General features: G+C 36.4%; 1 protein-coding gene across 8 annotated transcripts in view; it reads right to left on the bottom strand.

The window, feature by feature from the left end:
• HERC1 (HECT and RLD domain containing E3 ubiquitin protein ligase family member 1) overlaps positions 1-21,619 on the bottom strand; it is a 187,582-nt gene that overhangs the window by 108,871 nt on the left and 57,092 nt on the right. For all 8 annotated transcript variants that reach the window (XM_032342792.1, XM_032342798.1, XM_032342796.1 and 5 more), the window contains 10 exons: positions 20,595-20,722; positions 17,338-17,482; positions 17,074-17,245; positions 15,171-15,305; positions 14,701-14,866; positions 9,004-9,129; positions 7,869-8,090; positions 3,679-3,831; positions 3,422-3,554; positions 1,865-2,056 (listed from right to left, as the gene is read on the bottom strand). In XM_032342792.1, coding sequence (XP_032198683.1) covers positions 1,865-2,056; positions 3,422-3,554; positions 3,679-3,831; positions 7,869-8,090; positions 9,004-9,129; positions 14,701-14,866; positions 15,171-15,305; positions 17,074-17,245; positions 17,338-17,482; positions 20,595-20,722 — 1,572 coding nt within the window. The remainder of the gene's footprint in view (positions 1-1,864; positions 2,057-3,421; positions 3,555-3,678; positions 3,832-7,868; positions 8,091-9,003; positions 9,130-14,700; positions 14,867-15,170; positions 15,306-17,073; positions 17,246-17,337; positions 17,483-20,594; positions 20,723-21,619) is intronic.

Raw genomic sequence — 21,619 nt, forward strand, 5'->3', positions numbered from 1 at the left:
CCTCTCTCTCTCTCTCTCTCTCTGCCTGCCTCTCCATCTACTTGTGATCTCTCTCTGTCAAATAAATAAATAAAATCTTTAAAAAAAAAAAAAAAACACAAAAATGAGAAATTATAGAAAAATATCACTTATGAGAACACAGATGCAAAAATCCAAAATAAGATGATACCTAACTTATCTAATACAAAAAGAGTGAATCTTAAAAAGTTCTGAGATGCTTTAGAAAAACAAGAGTAGGGCGCCTGGGTGGCTCAGTGGGTTAAGCCGCTGCCTTCAGCTCAGATCATGATCTCAGGGTGCTGGGATCGAGTCCCACATCAGGCTCTGTGCTCAGCAGGGAGCCTGCTTCTCTCTCTCTCTCTCTCTTCTCTCTCTGCCTGCATCTCTGCCTACTTGTGATCCCTGTCTGTCAAATAAATAAATAAAATATTAAAAAAAAAAAAAACAAGAGTAAACCTGGAGAGGCTCCATATAAAACCTGATTAACAACCTCCTACAGTTATAACCTTGACACTTGATTTATCTAAACTCAGTGTCATAGAACCATATAATGTTAAAGTAAGACAGGTCCTCATTGTCATCTTGTCCAATTCCAATACTTCTAGAAGAAAGGAAGGCTTAAGAAATTATAAGCAACCTGCCCTAGATAATACAGCCAAGTCACTAGCTTTAAGCCTTAGTCCAGGATTCTTTCTTTCTTTCTTTCTTTTTTAAGATTTTATTTATTTATTTGACAGAGAGATCACAAGTAGTCAGAGGGACAGGTAGAGAGAGAGGAGGAAGCAGGTTGCCTGCCTAGCAGAGAGCCCAATGTGGGACTCCCAGGACCCTGAGATCATGATCTGAGCTAAAGGCAGGGTCTTAACCCACTGAGCCACCCAGGCGCTCTCCAGGATTCTTTCTAATGAAACATGTGGTAGGCTCACTTGAAAGGTTTTTTTTGTTTTTGTTTTTGTTTTTTAAAGATTTTATTTATTAATTTGACAGAGAGAAATCACAAGTAGACGGAGAGGCAGCCAGAGAGGGAGAGAGAGGGAAGCAGGCTCTCTGCTCAGCAGAGAGCCCGATGCGGGACTCGATCCCAGGACTCTGAGATCATGACCTGAGCCGAAGGCAGCGGCTTAACTCACTGAGCCACCCAGGCGCCCAAAAGGTTTTTAAGACTTAGTAATTAAACTCCTTTGATAGCCTTATGATAGATTTTAATGTAAAATACATTAATGTTTTCTAGACATAGTACTTTAAGTTATATCCAAATAAGTATCAAAATCATTTTATAAATTAAGACTGAATTCAAGTGTCATACCTAAAATCAGCATGCTATTTCCTATGAAGTTCCGTTTAAAAAAAAAAAAACCATCCACATACAGATTCTCAATTTCCATCTTCTACATTCAGTTATCTATAAATCCAATCAAAATACTAAATATTTTATTGTCAGAGATTTAAAATTAAAGATCTTTTCATTTAAGAAACAGAACTTTTTAATCAAATCAATCCACTGATTGTAAAATGTGTCACTACGCTGCTGACTGAACTGTGAAAAAATGCTTTCCTATTATCCAAGGTAAGATATATGCTAATTTCAATGATGTGAAAATTTGAAATAAAACATGTCTCAGCATCAATGAAATACACTACTCAAACCTAATGATCATATAAAGACCCTACTTATGACACTATTACATATGAGCAACTTTCTGAGTTCTCTCATCTCAGTCGCCCTTAAGGCTGCAAATTCTTAGACCATAACAACCCTACCTTTTGATTATGTAAAACACCCGAATATCAGATATGACCTACCTATTGCATGCAAGAGGAATGATTTTTCCCAAAAGCCTTGCTTGTTTTACTGTTTACTTACCATGAAGAGGCCACTGTAACTCTTGGTCTTCTAAAAGAGCAGCAGCTGGCAGGAGTCTATTAAGGCAATCAAGAGGTGGCAACAAGTCGAGGAGGTAACTCAACAGAGGCCGTGCCACTGACACGGGGAGTAACAGTAGAGAGTTAACAATCTGGCAAAGCATACTGCCTGCAGCTGAGACGTATATCACATCTATGAAGGGTAAGAAATTCAACATGGATCAATTGTTTCAAACTTAAAAAAGAAAAAACCTAAAAAATACTATTTTAGTGTAGAACTAGAGTATACTAATTAGATAACTCCTTGTTGAACATGTACCTGGTAGGTGATGTTGCACTAGTATTTACTCACTTTCAGAAAGTACCACCAATAGACACTTTGTGGGAAAGCATATAGATCCCTGTGCCAACAAATTCAAAGGATTATAGCTGCTTCCCTTTAAATGCATTATGAATCTCTCGTTCACAAATTTACCTTCATTTTAGATTTTCTCAAGAAATATTTATTGAGTACAACATACCAAGCACTGTCCTAGGTGAAAGGCAGACAGCCATGAACAAAGAGCTTTTAAAAGTTCCTACCCTCATGATCTTTACATATTGTGTTTTTTAAACCAAATTTACTTTAAAAAAAATTAAGGTCACTTCAAAGCACCTGTCTTTCTATCTATATTCATTTTAAATTAACTTTATTTCTGTATTTCATTGTATTTGGGGCAGGAAGGACCATCAGAGATGAGTTCCATTTGAAGAGATTAAATTTTAAATACCTGTGGAACGACAAAATGAAGGTGTCTAGTAAGCAACGGTTTTAGTTTCTCAGTTTCTTTCTTTATTGAGTTGGGGAACTTCAGAGATAAGGAGGTTTCAGAGAAACGTAAGGAATTTTAGTTGCCTTTGAGACAACCAAGAAAATATACCCAACAATAACTGGAAAAGGCTTTGGTGTGAAAAAGGAGTTCTCAGCCAGATGCAGATATGGAAATCAACACACTCGGGGTGGTCAAAGGAAATGGGACCAGATCAGATCATTCACGGAGAAAAAAGGGTTGAAGGCAAAACTGAGAGGATCTTAAACATTGAAGGGCATGTCCAAGGAAAAAGAGCTTATAGGAAACAACTGAAAAAAAGTGATCAGAGAGATATGAGGATTGTGACTACAGAGAAACCCAAAAGAAAACATTTCAAGAAGGAAAGTGGGACACTGGCAAATGCTGAAGAAAGGTAAAGAAATAGCAGATAAAAATTCACTTTATGCCATTTAAAATTAATCTTTTTTTAATTATGTTCAGTCAGCCAGCAAATTAATCTTTTTGAGTATCACTGAAACGTCTTTAAATTAGGGCTCCATCGTGTCAATTATCATCTTTCAAGATCAGTCATTATCCATCACTGTTACCATCACCCCAAACCCAAATCAAAGGGATCTTTAATAGGAAGGAGATTGAAGACCATTCCTATTCCACTCAGAAGTTTCAGGTCTCTTAAGGCTTTGGGAAGGCTAAGAATTTCTCCTTTATAACCACTGATTAAATGTCAAATCCAGTACCAAACACACCTCTTAATTTTTCTCCAACGCTGCCATTCCAAGGACTTTCTTTGAGCAAATTTGCAGAACGTGAATAAATATCTGTGGCATGAGGCAACAAGAGCTGAAGATGTTTATGAAGCAGCGCCACGCTGCTTGAGTTCTGGGGGGAAAAGTTCTTAAATTACTACTGTGAAAGAGTCAAGGTCCAGAAATATCATGCTTACCCAAATATCTGAGTTTCAGGGTCCCTGGGAGATCATCATAAAAGGCAAAGAATCACATACCTCACTAATGCTATTGATATGGCAAAATGCCAGCAGCTGTTTCTGCAGTGAACACAGGAGTTCATGAAGATGAGCAGGCTGACTGTTTTCTGAAGATGATGTTCCAAGCAGAAATTTATCACTATTCTTTTCTAGCTCTCCAAAGGCTTGATCCTAAGATGATATATAAATGAAGATTATATTTGAAGTGTTTGAAAATGAAAAGTCAAGGCCTACCATAAATGATTCTGATTTAAGAAGCCATTGTCTCCTTTTTCCCCTTATTAATCTTTAAATCCTTGTGCTGTTGTTACTAGCTATTAGCAAAACTTGTTAATTTCAATACGTTTTTCCACTCAAAAAAAAGTAATACACGTTTCATTACAGAAACTTTGAATATAGAGAAAACAGTACAATACCCACAGACGACATACTACATATTTTAATAAAATTGCTTTCCACAGTTCTTGTGAAAGGTTTTGTTTTCACATGGTTGTGAACGGACACAACTGTTCATTTGAACCCAATTCTCAGAAATTAGTTTCTGATTATAAAAGAAGTGGTATCAACTATATTTAAATTTAAAAATACATAGAAAAAAAAGAAATGGACTAAAGAGACATGACAACTAAATACAGTGTGTGATCCTGCATTTGAGGGAGGGGTTGCTACAAAGCACTTTTTTTTAAAGATTTTATTTCTTTGACAGAGAGAGAGGGAGAAGCAGGATCCCTGCAGAGCTCAATCCCATGGCCCTGGGCCCATGACCTGAGCCAAAGGCAGACGCTTAACCGACTGAGCTTAACTGACTATAACCAGGCACCACTATAAGCATAACATTAAGACAGTCATAAAAATGTGAATATGGATTGTATATTAAATTGTATCAATGTTAAATTTTCTGAATAATTGTCCTACTATTATATAAAAGAATGCCCTTCTTAAGAAATACATGCTTGGGGTGCCTAGGTGGCTCTGCCTTCAGCTCAGGTCATGGTCCCAGTGTCCTGGTCCCAGGGTCCTGGGATCAAGCCCCGCATCGGGCTCTCTGCTCGACAGGGAGCCTGCTTCCCTTCCTCTCTCTCTGCCTGCCTCTCTGCCTACTTGTGATCTCTGTCTGTCAAATAAATAAATAAAATCTTAAAAGAAATACACGCTTAAGTATTTAGGAATAGTCAGCATGACATCTATACTCTCAAATGATTTAGAATAAGAAATAGACAGAGATGGTAAAGCTAATTTGGCTGAAGAGTAGAGGGAATTCTCTAATTCTTGAAACTCTTGTGTAAGTTTTAAATTATTTCAAGTTAAAAATATTCTTTTAAAAAACTGTTCTTGTAAAAAATTTAGAAAATAACAAAACCTTATTAAAAACAAGTTAAAATCACCATTTAGCCAACACCCAAATAAAATCACTATTAATATTTTTTATGTATTTCTTTACTTATTTTTGTGACTTTTGCATTTTTCATAATACTGCATATTGTTTTTAATCTTCTCTTTTCCAACAGATTTGTAAGCATTATGTCCTCACGAACCATGGGTATATAAATTTTAAGAGTCGTAATATTCCCTTGAGCATATGTACCATAATTTACCTAGCCATTTTAGATATTTAAGCTGTTTAAAATTTTGTATCTTGGGGTACCTGGGTGGCTCAGTGGGTTAAAGCCTCTGCCTTCAGCTCAGGTCATGATCCCAGGGTCTTGTGATCGAGCCCCACATGGGGCTCTCTGCTCAGCAGGAAGCCTGCTTCCCCCTCTCTCTCTGCCTGCCTTTCTGCCTACTTGTGATCGCTGTCTGTCAAATAAATAAAATCTTTAAAATAAAATTTTCTATCTTATAAAAATGTGATGAACATCTTTATGCATAAAGTAATGGTCTATGTTTACAACATGCAAGACAGAGTCTCAGCACATTTTAAGGCCCTTGCTGATGTAAGCTGCCAAATAAGCACTGCTACAGACTGAATGTTTGTGTCACTTCAAAATCCGTATGTCGAAACCTAATCCCCAATGTGATGGCATTTGGAGATGGGGCCTTTGGGAAGGGATTAGTGCCCTTATGAGAGAGACCCACTGTGTGAGGACACACAGCAAGAAGACAGCTATTTATGAACCAAGAAGTTGGCACCAACAAATCTGCCAACATTTTGATTTTGGATTTCCCACCTCTTTAATAGTGAGATATAAGTCTGCATTGTCTAAAAGCCACCCAGTCTATGGTATTCTGTTTATAGCAGCCCAGAGAGACAAAGACAAACACCATCATTTCAAAATCTTAGACTATGACAGGGGAACCTGGGTGGCTCAGTCACAGTTAAGTGTCTTACTCTTGATTTCGGCTCCAGTCATGATTTCAGGGTCTTGAGATAGAGCCCCATGTCAGCTTCCACACTGGGCATGGAGCCTGCTGGAGATTCTCACCCTTGCACCTCCCTCTTCCCCGCCTCCTAAACCCTCCCATCACACACACACACTCTCTCATTAAAAAAAAAAAAAAAAAAAAAAAAGTAAAAGAGCATGACAGATTTGGTTTAAATCACTTTAGAAAGAAACAATAATTTATGATTTTCACCTGAAAGCAATCAATATTTTATTTCCATTTCCATATAACATAGACATCTACCCCAGCCCTAATGATATTAGGAAGGCACTACTTTATTTTTCACTAGTTAATTTTATCTTTAATTGTAGTAAAATACATACAATATCAAATTTATCACCTTTTTTGAATATTCAGCTCAATAGTATCTCATGTGTTCAAATCGTTGTGCACATGGTGCTTTTAATTATATAAATGCAAGATTTCATCTTCCTTTGTAAGAATGACAAATAAAAGCATTAAGAAAGCTCTGACTCAAGGAGGCTAGACTCTTGCCAAAAGTACATGTAGCAGCTATGCAAGGAGGTGCCATAAAGATGTACCACAATTACCTGGCAGCAGCTTCTAGAGCTGAAGGCAAAACTATCGAATCACAGTAACTGGAGGATATTTGCTTTCAAAGGACAAGTGCATCAAACTATATTTGTGGTGTTAAGAATCCCATCCATGGGCTTCACACTTGATAGTGACAGCCAATCTACTTTAAGAGAAAGGCACTTCATGCTGCACCAATACTCCTTACAACTTTGGAAAAAAATGTTCTGTCAATAACAAAGGACATTATGAAATTGTTCCCATTCCATGTGCAGCCAGACATCAGATCAAATTTATATTCTTAAATCTGAAAGAAAGTAACTATATAGGCCCAACTATCATTCGGATTTAGCCACCTTTTAATGTGGACAGAACAGAATACTAACACTTGCACAGAAGAAGATACAGATCTGACCGTGACGAGGCCTAGGAGACAATATGAAAGGATACACACACCATTCAAAGTTAAGTCACACAGTATACCTTGTCTCTAAAAACTGCTGAAGTTTACTAAGTTAAAATTACATGGTTAAATAGGGTTATTTGGGTAAGGCTTCCCTGAAGAAGTCATAGATTAGTAGAGCAAGCTGGAAACAGATAATGCCATGCTCATGAGCTCAGATGAGTGGTGTGTAAGCCAAATGGTGAAGAATCTGAAGAGGTCTTAATTTACTACAGTGAGGTTAGTCCAGCAGTAAGATGCAGAGAAGAGACCAGCAAAAAAGTGACAATAACTACAATACTGCTATTAGCATTAGGTTATAATGTTGTGGGTTAAGAACCCACAGAAATGTTTGGGGGATGGGGGATCTAAGAAACACTTAGGAATTAAGAGCATCTTAACACAGGGAAAGCTGTAGTGTCCATTGTCTTCTCTCCTACTGACCAGCCTATTCCTAGTAAGTACCAACCATACTATAATTATAGGATTTTATCTGGTAAGGTTATTCCCTTTCTTACTCCTCTTCTCTTGCAAAATGTTGACGACTATGTTTGTTTGTTTATTCTTGAACATTAACATAAGAAACACTTGGTAAAATTCTAAAAAAAAAAAAAAAATCATTTTGGAATTCTCAATTACAAGTCATTTAGCTCCTACAATATTTCAGAAGATCTGACATGTGTGTTCTGCCTCTAGGGGAGTGCAGTCTGGAGTTTTGTTTATTTTATACGTATTTAAACGTCAAAATACCTTAACCTGAAGCCATCCCTATCCCCTCCAAAAATGAAACACAAAAAACAAAATCCAAGCTTTATTCTTTTTTTAACTACAAAGAAAATGAGCAACTTACTGTATAAAATCCTAAATTTCTTAAGAGAGTCTTCATCAAAATTTCAGCCAGATGGGTGTCTGGATGGCAGCTCGGAGTGCCATAAGGTTGATCTGACAGGTTTCCATAGCCAGTACACACAGAAGAGAGGTCAGCAGCATCAGAGGGTGAGCTATAGCCAAGTAAGGAAGCTACATGGGTATGATCTTGCAAACTTGTCAGAATGATATCCAGTTGCATTCGCTAAAGAAAAATATTTTCATCAATGAAATAGGTACAAATGATTAGTTTAAAATGCACTTAGAAAAAAATGATCCCACTTTATATCCTGATATTTCAGGAAGTATATAATTAAAAGAAAAGCTGTTCCACTGATACCATTTGGAAAAATGTAACATACAGCATTTTATTCCTTCTTTTACTATAATACCCAAAACTCTCAACAAAATGGTATTCTTTGCATAATGATTTTAGGACTTGCAAGAGTAGGAAATGTCAACAGATAAATTATACTATTATTCTTCTATACAATCATCAATGTAACTATTTATTCTACTACTTAAAATAAATCACCTGAAATCTAAACGACTGAAAACTACTCATTGGAAGCTACTGTGGATATTACATTGCCAATGAGGACCACTTTTCCCCTGAAACCTGTAACTCTACAATTGATAGTTCTACTTGGTCGAACAAAATGTATTTATTTTAATGTACGTAAGATCTTAAAAATGGAAAGAATAAACACTTATGTCCTCACCTACATTTCCATAACAGTCATCTTCTTTTACTTTTATTATAGAAGCAATTTCAAACAACGTTCTGGGCATGGAACCAACAGTAGCACAGGACCTTGATTTTAACTTAGCACACTATAAACTAAAATGTCTCTGGTTTGATAGTATAAGCAACAAATTATTAAATTTTAATAATTAGCCCCAAATTATTTAATACGTTATCATTTGCTTCACATTCATTAGAAATATGGGAACTCTTCCAGCAGAAAATATTAAATTAGGATTTACTAAACCCATAAAGTATTATTCCATGAACACATGGTAATCAATAGCTTTATTTCCCCTTCAGTGGGGGTCACAGTCCCCACTGCAGTGTCTGTGATATTACTGGTTTACTTAGATACCATACAAAGGCTTACCTGTCCTTTAGATAAGCTCTCCCATCTATCAGGTCCTTGGGGTAAAAGAGAATGAAGCAATTCCATACGTTCTCGTAATGGAGGTAATAGCATGGTTGCTCCCACTGACAAAGTTTCAATTACCACCTAGTATCAAAAAAAGAAAAGTGTTTCATTTATTCTTCTCCTACCCACTTAAGTCCCCATGTTGCAACCACTTCCTCATATCAGGGAGATCATATGATAGTTGTCTTTCTCTGCTTGACTTATTTCCCTAAGCATGATATGCTCTAGTTCCATCCATGTTGTCGCAAATGGTGGGATTATGGACATTGGGGAGGGTATGTGCTTTGGTGAGTGCTGTGAAGTGTGTAAACCTGGTGATTCACAGACCTGTACCCCTGGGGATAAAAATATATGTTTATAAAAAATAAAAAATTAATTTAAAAAAAAAAAGAAAGAAAAGTGTATTTACTGGCCTACTCTTACCTTTTTAACAGAAATACATGAAAAATAAGTGCACTGGGGTGCCTGGATGGCTCAGTGGGTTGGGCCTCTCTCTTCAGCTCAGGTCATGATCTCAGGGTCCTAGGATCAAGCCCTGCACCGGGTTCTCTGCTCAGCGATAAGCCTGCTTCCACACACCCTCAACTGCATTCCCCTAACCCCGCCCCCACCTGCCTCTCTTCCTACTTGTGATCTCTGTCAAATCAATAAATAAAATCTTTAAAAAAAAAAGGAAAGAAAAATAAATGCACCTATTAGGATCCTGGAAGTCTGAAGAAGGTAGATCACAGAAGTCTGAAGAAAGTGACATGAAAAAAGAAAGCATGCAATCCTTTAAGTAGACTAGAATAAATATTTTGAATTTGCCACTAATAGCTAATCATCATCCAATAAATATTTAGTGTTGACTCTATTAACATTGGGCTTGGTAAGACTCTTTGCAATGTGCTACAGATGCAGAAATGAACTAGCCAGAGAGAAGTCCTGCTTCTGTAAGCCTATAGTCTAATGGGAAAGAGACCCTGAGGCAAGTAATTATAAGTGTGAAAGGAGTCACATATAGGGAAAAGTAAAAGGATGTACAAACTTGATCAATACACACAAAGATCACTAACATGGCCTATAGGCTCACAGAAGGTCTTCCTGAGAATTGGGCATTTAGGTTAAGAATTTTATTTTATTTTATTTAAAGATTTTATCTATTAGGGTGCCTGGGTGGCTCAGTCAGTTGGCCGCCTGCCTTCAGCTCAGGTCACGATCTCAGGGTCCAGGGATGGAGACCCACATCGGGCTCCCTGCTCTGTGGGGAGTCTGCTTCTTCCTCATCTCCCAGCTCATGCTCACTCATGCTCTCTGTTCCTATCTCTGTCTCTCTCTTTATCTCAAATAAATAAAATCCTAAAAAAAAAAAAAAAAGATTTTATTTATTTATTTGAGAGAAAGAGAGACAGAGGGCATCACAGAGAGTGAGCACGAGTTGGGGGAGAGGGAGAAGCAGGCTTCCCAATGAGCAGGGAGCCCAAAGTGGGGTTCAATTCCAGGACCCCAAGATCATGACCCGAGTTATAGGCAGATGCTTAATCGACTGAGACACACATGTGACCCAAGGTTAAGATTTTTAAAACAAGAAGGACTTAGACCAAAAAACATCCAGGTAGCTATTAGGAACAGCTACATTGTCTTAGGTCTCATAATTTCTCAGGGTCATAGCTTCTTTATCAGTAAAATGAGGGCGCTGGACTAGAAAAAAGAAGCACTTGATGATTAAGAGCTCTTGTAAATTTAGAAGGAAGAAATTTTAAAAACCTCAACAGAAGGTTTAGAATATAAAATTAAATCTCTCATACGGTAGTTGGAGGAAAATGGAAAACAGGAAAAAAACCACAAGAAAAATTATGAGGGCTCATCCAGGAGGTCTAGTATCCCAATAATAAGGAGTTACAGAAAGAGAAAACAATGAAGAGGAAATCAATATACAGTATACTCTAAGCAACTTCTTAAAACTGAAGAGACTGAGTTTGGAAATTAAAAGGGTCCACCCAAGCATAAGCCACAATGGTTAACAACAGACCCACACCAGTTCCTATTATTTTGAAATGTGAGAACACAAAGGACAAATAGAACTTGCTACAGAACTCAGAGAGAAAAGCAGATTTCCATACAAAGGATAAAAATTTGAAAAGCACTGATTTTTCTGAGTAATAACACTGAAAGTTAAAAGACAATGACTTTTATGGGCAAATGAGTTCTTAACAGGAAAATGAATTTAGATTAGAATTTTACCCCCTCAACTATTCATGAGCTATTCAATTCACAAACTACTTCATTGTAAGTATATTTTCAAAGAATATTTTTCCTATCTACCCTCTCTCAGAAGCTACTAACAAAGGTTAAAAAAAAAAAAAAAAAAAACCAACAAACCAGCAGACACCACCTTAACCAAGTGATCACAGTCAAAACCTCCAGTTACAAGACACGCCAATACCATGAACCCCATGATGTGGTGTACGGAGGACACATCATCATCTCTGTGGCACTCTTGCCAAAAATGCATAACCTCAATCCAATCATAAGAAAACAACAGAGATATTCAGTAAAATAACTGACCATGACTTAGAAATTGTCTAGGTCATCAAAGACAAGGAAAAAAATGAGAAATTGTGACACAGTGTAGGAGACTGGGGAGAAACAACAATTAACTGTAATACAGGATCCTGAATAGGATTCCTCAAAAGAACAAAGACATTACTGGAAAACTGATCAAATTTCTAAGAAGCTGTTTAGTGTAATGAATAGTATTAAGTTAATGTTAATTTCTTGGTTTTGATAATTGTATTGCAGTTATGTACAACATTAGCATTAGGGGAAGCTGAGTGAGAAAACTATTTTTTATGCAACTTTTCCTTAAGTCTACAAATGATTCAAAATAAAGCATTTAAAAAGAAACAAACAAAAAAAAAGCAACAGTGAGTGTACAAATAGATTAAGTTCCTAGAAGTTTCAGAGATAAGGAACAGAACTAGCTTTGTACATATCCTGAGGATTCATCTCTGAAGGACTCCCCTAAAAGAGTAACTACCAAGGACAGTCAAGGAATAAATAAACAATTTCTAAAGATAATTTTTAAAGTTTACTTTCTTTATTTTATTCCAGTACTTTCTGGCCTTTTAAAAATACTACACTATCATTCCTGAAAATACCAAAACAACAAAGTTCCCATTCACCACCAGGTTAATATTTCTTCTACCCACATGCCAGGGATATGTCTGTCCAGCTGAAATCAGTCATCTTTTATTGATATGTAATTCACATGTCATAAAATTCACCTTTTTTTTTCTAAGTATAAAATTCACTGGTTTAGTATATTCACAGAGTTGTATAACCATCACCCCATTCTAATTTTAGGACATTTTCGTCACCCCAAAAAGAAATTTTGTGTCTATAAGCAGTCACTCTCCTCTCACCCTCCCCTAACCCCTAACAACCAATTGATTTACTTTCTCTATGGGTCTGCCTACTCTATACATTTCATATACATACAGTCATATAATATATGGCCTTTTGTGACTGGCTTCTTTCATTTACCACAATGCTTACAAGGTTCAGTCATGGTACAGCATGTTATCAGAATCTCCTTTCTTTTTACTCCTGAATAAGATTATCCTGGTACAGACATACCACATTTAGTTCATTCATTCATCACCTGACATTCCACCTTTTGGTTGTTATGATTAATATTGCTATGAACATTCCTATACAAGTTTTTGAGTGAAAAATTCTCTCAGGAACAGACCTAGGCGTGGAAATGCTACATTATATGGTAACTTAACATTTAATTATTTAAGGAACTACCTGCTTTTGAAAGCAGCTGTACCATTTTACATTAACACCAGAAATATACAAGAGTTCCAATTTCTCCACATCCTCAGTAACACATTCCTATCTTTTGGATTTAGCCTCTAAGTGGGTGTGAAGAGTGTTTCACTAAGACTTTGATTTGCATTTCCCTAATGACTAAGACTGTTGAGAATTTTTTTCATGTGCTTACTGGCTATATGCATATTTTCTCTGGAAACATGTCTACTCAAAATTCTTTGCTCATTTTTGAAGGTGAGTTATTAAAAATAAATAAATAAAGTTGGGTTATTTAGCTTTTTATTGTTGAGTTGTAAGATCCTTTATATATTCTGGAAACTAGAATTTTTTTTTTAAGATTTTATTTATTTGAGAGAGAGTGAGCCAGAAAGAGAGCATGAGCAGAGGAAGGGGCAGAGGCAGACGAAGAAGTAGACTCCCCTCTGGGGTGGGGGAAGACACGGAACCTAGATTCCAGGACCCCGGAATCATAACTGAACCGAAAACAGATGCTTAACGCCAACTGAGCCACCCAGTGTCCCCGGAAACTAGAATATTATCAGACATACGATTTACAAATATTCCTCCCATTCTATGTATGAGTTTTATGTTCATTTTCTTGATAAAGTCCCTTGAGGCATAAATGTTTTCCATTTTGATGAAGTCCAATTTATCTCCTCTCTTTTTTGGTTGCCTATGCTGTCAGTGTCAAATCTAAGAAACTATTGCCTAATCCAGGGTCATAAAGATGTGATATATACGTACAACAGAAGATTATTAAGGCTTAGAAAGGAAGGAAATTCTGACACGTAGTACAATATAGATGAACCTTAAGGACATTATGCTAAGTGAAATAAGCCAGTCACAAAAAGACAGTTTCAGGATTCCACTTATATGACATATTCAGAATGTGAAAATCAAAGAGACAGAAAGTAGAATGGTGGCTACCAGAAGCTAAAGAAAGGGGAGAATAAGGAGTTATTGTTTGATGGGTACAGAACTTCAATTTTATAAGATGAAAAGAATTACGATGATGGGTAGTGGTTGAACATTATGAATGTATGTAATACCACTAAACTATATTTAAAAGTGGTTAAGGTAGGGGCGCCTGGGTGGCTCAGTGGGTTAAGCCGCTGCCTTCGGCGCAGGTCATGATCTCAGGGTCCTGGGATTGAGTCCCACATCGGGCTCTCTGCTCAGCGGGAAGCCTGCTCCCCCCCCCTCTGCCTGCCTCTCCATCTACTTGTGATCTCTCTCTCTCTGTCAAATAAATAAATAAATAAATAAATAAATAAATAAATAAATAAAAGTGGTTAAGGTAGGGGAGCCTGGGTGGCTCAATCAGTTAAGCATCCAGCTCTTAATTTTGGCTCAGGTCATGCTCTTGCAGTTGTAAGATCGAACTCTGCACTAGGCTCCAAGCTGGGACTCTCTCCCTCTTTCCTTTCCTATCCCCTCTCCCCCTCTCTCTCAAAAAAAGAAAAGGTTAAGATAGTAAATTTTATGTTATATGTGTCTTACCATAATAAAATATAAAACTGGATCCCTGTCCTCAGAAATTTATCCTCTGGTGGAAAAGACAGACATGTTTGTGAAGAGACAACTACAATACAATGTGATGTAGTAAGCATACATACAGGAGAAACCTAACCTGGCAGGGGAACAGGGAATGAAAGGCTTCCCAAAGATGACCTTTGTCTTAAAGGATGAGTTAACCAAAAATATTTACTCCCACCAAGAAAAGGAATAAGGGAAAAACATTTAATTGAAGTCTTCCAATATATGGTTGCATATATGAGCTACAACTTTAAGGAAAGATGTGGCTTGAGATACAGATTCCAAGTCCTATATGCTTACCTCTTGAATTTCATCTGGGACAGTTGAATCCATCAGTCTGAAAAGCAAATTTCGAAGTGGACCTGCCTGTCTCCCAAGAATGCTGGTAGCGACCCCTCCCGCAAGTGCAAGAGCAAGGTGATTTGAAAGCAGCTTCAGGCACAGCTTGAGGAAATTGTGGTGTTCCCTGAAACCAAACAAAGTACTGTGAACTTCTGGAACATAAAAGAGCATGTGCTATCCAGTCTGGGTAACATTTTTTTCTCTTTAAAAATTTTGTCAAATTATGACTAATAGTGATTTTTAAAATGTAATTCATGAAATCATGGGTAACTTTTGCTAAAGGTCATTATCAATAAGTACCTAAGTTTAGCTCTTTAAAGAAGTTTAACATAATTGAGGGGAAAACAGAACAAAAAAGTAAGTCAAACTCAAAATGAATAATTAATAGATATTACACACACACACCAATATACATATATATAACATACCTTGATGAAGGGAAAGGGAGTGGGGGAATCTCACTGTTTATTTTATCACAGTATCTCTCAAGAAAAGAACGCAGGTGTGAGAAGGTACTCTCTTCAAGATCTACACAATAAGGTCGGTGCCATGCAACAACTTGTCTAGAAGGAAACATAAGAAAATCATGTAATAGCTTTAACAGAGGAATTTTCACATATGATCAAAAACAAAATTTAAACCATTAATAAAGATGAAAGATTTCAACAAAATATACAGAAGGCCTTCTTGATTATAAAAGTTAAAACCCTTCATTTTATCAACCAAGGAAAACCAAGAATTTGTCATCCCTGGAGTTCTTCAAAAAGAAAACATATAGACACAACCTGCTTTGGAAGGTTGGATATTCACTCACTTAAAGGCAAAGATCTGAGCCGAGCCACAGGATCTACTACAGTCTTCTGGTTCTAAGGGTCTGTAAAATGTATATTTCATATTAAGAAAAACAGCCTGACTCTGTAGAAGAGAAAACTGAAAGCTATTAAAAGAAAAACTCCTGAGACACCTGGCGGCTCAGTCAGTTAAGCATATGACTCTTGGTGTTGGCTAGGACATGATCTCATGGGCCACGAGATAGAGCCCCATATCAGGCTCCACACTCAGTGGGAAGTTTGCTTGGGATTCTCTTTCTCTGCCACTCATGTGCACCCACTCTCTCTCAAATAAATAAATACATCTTAAAAAAAAAAAAAAAAAGCAACTCCTAAAGACTCTTCTAAAGACTGTCAAGATGTCGGGAACCAACTCTCTATATATGAAGTGGGAAGTTGCAAATTTAATATGAAAAGCAAATTATTTATAATCAATTTATTATATTTTTAGCTTTTATTTTGGAAGGTGATTATAAATGTTTTTTATTGGTTAAAATGTCATAAAAAATCCACCTGAATCAAAGGTCTGGAAGGCAAATATAATACATGTCAAGTTTAAATTAGCCCCCATGCATCTGAAAATATCTGAAACACCCTTAAAATTCCTTAAAATTCACACTCCTAATAAAAATCATCTACCTGATTTTCTAAAAACATATGGTTATCTCTTTAGGAAAAAGCTAAATTTCTGCAAAAGTAACTTCCTTTATTTAAAAAGTATAGCCATGGGCGCCTGGGTGGCTCAGTGGGTTAAGCCGCTGCCTTCGGCTCAGGTCATGATCTCAGGGTCCTGGGATCAAGTCCCGCATCGGGCTCTCTGCTCAGCAGGGAGCCTGCTTCCTCCTCTCTCTCTCTCTCTGGCTGCCTCTCTGCCTACTTGTGATCTCTATCTGTCAAATAAATAAATAAAATCTTTAAAAAAAAATAAAAATAAAAAGTATAGCCACTAATTATTTTCAAAAAACCAACCAGACAAAGGCCACTGAGGCTAATCAACTGTTTAGTTCTGGGGCGCCTAGGTGGCTCAGTCAGTTAAGCATCAGCCTTTGGTTCAAGTCATGATTCCAGGGTCAGGGCTCAGCAAGGGAGTAAACTCCCTCTCCCTCCCTCCCCACTCATGCTCTCTCTCTCACTTTCTCTCTCAAATAAATAAAATATTAAAAAAAAATAAAACCTAGTTCTGAGTTCATTTCAATGTAACTTCCTCTTAATAAGGAGACATTTAATTTTTAAAATCAAATCCTAGAGACAGAGAAGGAATTCAAAATATTTAAAGGACACTTAAATCAAGAAAATTTCTTAAATACAGGGTATAACTTCTTGCTTATATAATATAACCTCAACATTCAAGTCAGAAGAACTCTAGATGTCATGCCTGTGATAGTAAAAAAATCAACAGCATAAATGTTCGGAAGGGCATTTTATGAACAAAGTACTATTACTTTTGTTTTCACTGTTTCTGTTATTAGAATATAAGAATTTTTAAACATGGCATTCTTACCTATCCCTAGGAAGAGCAGTCCATGCTAGACTATGTGATGTTCCAGCAGAGATCTGCTGAATAGCTATGCCATCTAAGCCACTCACTTTCTTTGGTTTAGTAATAGGACCTGTGGAATTTCCTTGGCCACACTGCCCCATTGAGTTATTGCCCCAGGCATAAACTTCATTATCTAAAAATAAAATAAAGAAAAGCCAAATTTAAATGTAATACATTTATAGACGGTAAGTTAATATTATTTCTTTTAAAAACAAATGACATTACCATGAGAAAGAGCCAAACAATGACTGTCTCCAATAGAAATGTCAACTATTCTTGTGGCAGCCAGTTCTTCAATAAGCTTGGGTCTCAAAGCAGTAGCTTCTGAAGAACCACAACCTAGACAAGCTCCACAGCCCCAAGCATAAACCTGAAACAAACAGAAATGCACAAAATATCCTGAGGTACTAAGTTGAAGACTTATGTTGTTTAAAAATAAACATCATCTAGGGGTGCCTGGGTAGCATAAATGGTTAAGTGTCCAACTCTTGGTTTTGGCTTAGGTCGTGATCTGAGGATCATGAGATGGAGCCCTGCACCAGGCGCCGCACTGAGACTGGAGCCTGCTTGGGGTTCTCTCTTCCCCCTCTCCCTCTGTGCCAATCAATCAATCAATTAATTTAAAAAATCTTTTTAAAAAAAATTAAACAAATAAGTAAGAGTGTGGCTTGATACCAAATAACGTTCTGGGCGCCTGGGTAGCTCCATCAATTAAGCGTCCACCTTCAGCTCAGGTCATGATCCCAGGGTCCTGGGATCAAACCCCGCACTGGGCTCCCTGCTCAGCAGGTGATCTGCGTCTCCCTCTTCCCCTCCCCCTGCTTGTACTCTCCCTCAGCTTCTCTCAAATAAATAAAATCTTGAAAAAACTAAATAATAACTTCCTGTTGCTAAAATTAATATTTACTGTTTTGATTGTTAAAGATTTTAGAGTTATTTATTTTGCTGTTTTTAAATGTTTACTATACAGGTAGACAAGCAGCTGAGCTGCAAAGAAAAACAATCACAGAAAAAATAGAAGGATCTTAGAAAGCTTTTAGCAGCTTAGAAATACTGTTGCTATTTTACAACTTCTCCTTCATATGTTTCCTACTCTGTGGGTCTCAACAAATATTTCTTGGTTTATTAGACCAAGGTGTGTACATATAAAATGAATTGTGTAAGTCACAAAACTGCTGTTTATGATTCAGTTAAAAATCACATCACCTCATTGTTATAATAATTTCAATGATCACTTACAAAGAGGGCCATGTGAAGCGGTAGTCAACATAGCTCTCTGAACATCTTCATTTTTGGCTAATTAATACTACAACAACCAACGACTGATTTAAGAAGCTTAGGGGAAAGGTGAGTTGAAGAGGAAGATAAAAGGGTGAATGACTGTCAGTTGGGCAGCCCAAAATCAAAACAATTAGCAAACTGAGTGACTTTTTTTACCCTGTTGGTGGGTTCTGGTAATATCATATAGACTCTTACCCTTATGCTACTGGGTTCAGGAATTTTTTTGTCTTGTAATTCTTTCACTAAAGACTACTGAGAGATTAAGCCAAGAAAGAAAGAAAGAAAGAAAGAAAGGAAGGAAGGAAGGAAGGAAGGAAGGGAGGGAGGGAGGGAAATACTTGTACCAGTTGCTAGAGAACTACTTAAGAATAGAAAGAAAATTCCAGTACACTAAAGGTATACGTAAGGAGGGATTAACAACTAAAGACAAGTAAGGTGAAAAAATACATAAAGTAATTCAAAATCTCCTAAATCACTCATCAAGTACAATACAGTACTGTCACTCAATAAGACCCCTATTGCTAGAGTTTGCTCTTCCAGTGTTCCTCTGGTTGAACAGCAGATGAAGAAATACTTGGCTTGTATTTAGGGACCTTGTTGTATAAAATACAAATACTGTATTTTTCAACATAAGAATTACACTTAATATGATGGGAAGTCAGCAGAGAAGTGGCCTGAGAGGACTGAGGGAAAAACAGATGTTGATCATCTCATGCTCAGCAAATTTAATGGTAAACAGAACTACCCTTGTCATTTAAACGTATTTCCCCCTCACTTTATTTTTTCCTAAGTATGTATATTTAATTTCATGTAACTTAGCATAGTCATGATACAACTATTCTACATAGCAATTAACTCACAATTTCCTTTGAAATTCAATATAATAAATGTATTACCATCATTAGTAACTAACAGTTCAACAGTATTTGGTAATTTATAGAAACTTTCAATTCATGTAATTACCTTGCATGATCATTTGTAAGCAAAGCATAAATCATTACCCCTCTCATACAAAAGAACCACATGATGATCAAGGGAGGTCTGCGATTTGCCTATTGGCTATACATTAAACAAGTGAGCATCTTCTGGCTTTGTCATAGATTCTTACCACAAAACCCATAGTGAAAAAGATGTAAAAGAGAAGTTCCAGGTCTTAAGGCAGTATCCAGCACTGTAACAAACGACTAATGTAATGAAATATAGGGTAATGAATAGTTTGAGTTTGATATTTTAGGACGTAAGGCATTCTAGTCTCTCCAAAATAATTACACTATATGCTAATTTCAGCTTTGCTGTTCATCAGCCTTGTGAATTAGTCAAAAAACATTTTTATACCACTACCTGGTATGAAATAGTTTCCTATATGTGAGAAAATGAGTGGTCAGCTCATTTTTTCACTGTGGATGCTGATGGATTTAAGAAGAAAATTATTATCAGTCTATCACCATACCTAGATCCTCTCCATCACCAACAAAAAAACAGAGAGAAATCAAAGTATGCAAACAAAGTTCAGAAGTTTATAAAGAGATTAAAGTTCTGACTATCCTATGCCTGACTAACCCTTTCTTAGAAACACCTATCCCTCTCACATCATTTTTCCATATGGAAATTTCTCCTTACCCTCTCTTTTGATCACCTTTTGCCTTCTTAGTTCCTATCACTGGTTTCAACAAGATCTATTCACACTTTTTCCCACTATCCATAATTTTTAGGAAAGAATTTAAGGGGTGCTGAGTGCTAAAAAGGTTTTATAAAACCTCTTAATACAAAGAATGGGGCTGAGGACAGATTTATCTGGGTCAGAGGCCAGGTGAGAAAATCTGGTTCCTTTGCAAATACTCTACCTCTTCAAACAGAAGAAAATATTTCATTTCAGTAGATTGCCTTTAAAATGTTACCTTTTTTAAGGGAAGCCTGGGCAGTGAATTCAGTTAAGCACCTGACTCTTGGTTTCAGCTCAGATCATCACCTCAGGGTCCTGAGATGGAGCACCACATGGGCCTCCACATTCAGCATGGAGTCTGCTTAAGACTGTCTGTCTTTCTGTCTTTATTTCGCCCCCAACTCTCTCTCTCTCAAATAAATAAATCTTAACAAGAAAAATGCATTTTTAACTTTAAAGTTTAATTATGATTATTACTTTTTAGTCACCTACTCCTCTGAAATAATTTAATCCTTTTATGCTCATCCCTTATTCCTACCTGCCCTGTTGATGTTAAAGCAAGCGAAGACTGGCTCCCAGCACAAACTTTGCGAATGAACATTCCTTGTAAAGCTTCAACAACTTTAGGTTTATACACTCTGTTAGTATCTCCATGGCCAAGTTTGCCTACCAAAAAAAGCACATTCAAGTTAAACAGTTTACTTGTTTTAAAGAACCTCTATGCTTTACCTAAGTATTCACATTGATAAATATCACTCATCTTTCCATCACCAAACTGATGTGCAAAACTCTGTTTCTGACAGTAAGGAGGTGAACAAATGAATGTTTTTGTTACAGAAAAGAAATAGAAACAACCCACAGGCTACTCAATCTTAATTTCAAGCAATTAAAACCACTTTAAGGGAAATATGGAAAACTGTTCTTCTTTCTCTACTTTTAACGGTCACATTTCCAACTTCAAGTTTGCTGATATAATAAATAGGTTGTAATACAAGGAGTTTATATGTATCTAATTATTTTTTAATTTTTTAACAGAGCCAATAGTTACTAAAATAGAAAACTCAACAAATCACTAAAGAAAAAAAACAAATGGCCAACAACATATAAACTCAACTTCACTAAGAATCAAGGAAATATTAAATGATACCATTTTCACTACTGAAATTATTTTTAAGTACTCTTAATTTTAAGATTTAATGCTAAGTGTTTGTTATTGAAAGACACAGGAAAATAAGCAATCTCACAATGCTGGTAGTTGTGAATAAATGGACAAAGATTTAGTCATTCATTGTGTAATTTTTGATACAGAAAAATATTTGGAAACTATCTAGGTACTCAATAGTAAACTGATTTTTTTTTAAGTTGTTTTACGATCACATAAAGGGATACACTGAGCTACTTTAAAAAATTTAGAGCCATAGGAAGATATTTTTTTAAAAAACTGTCAGACAAAAACCACCAGATTATAAAAAATCTAAGACACATGTCTGCTTTAGTTTTCAAAAAAGGCATCTATGTGGAAATATATGTACATGTTTTATAAATATATATATATTTAGAGGT

The sequence above is a fragment of the Mustela erminea genome, chromosome 5 (genome assembly GCF_009829155.1).
Source record: "Mustela erminea isolate mMusErm1 chromosome 5, mMusErm1.Pri, whole genome shotgun sequence".
NCBI classification, from domain to species: domain Eukaryota; kingdom Metazoa; phylum Chordata; class Mammalia; order Carnivora; family Mustelidae; genus Mustela; species Mustela erminea.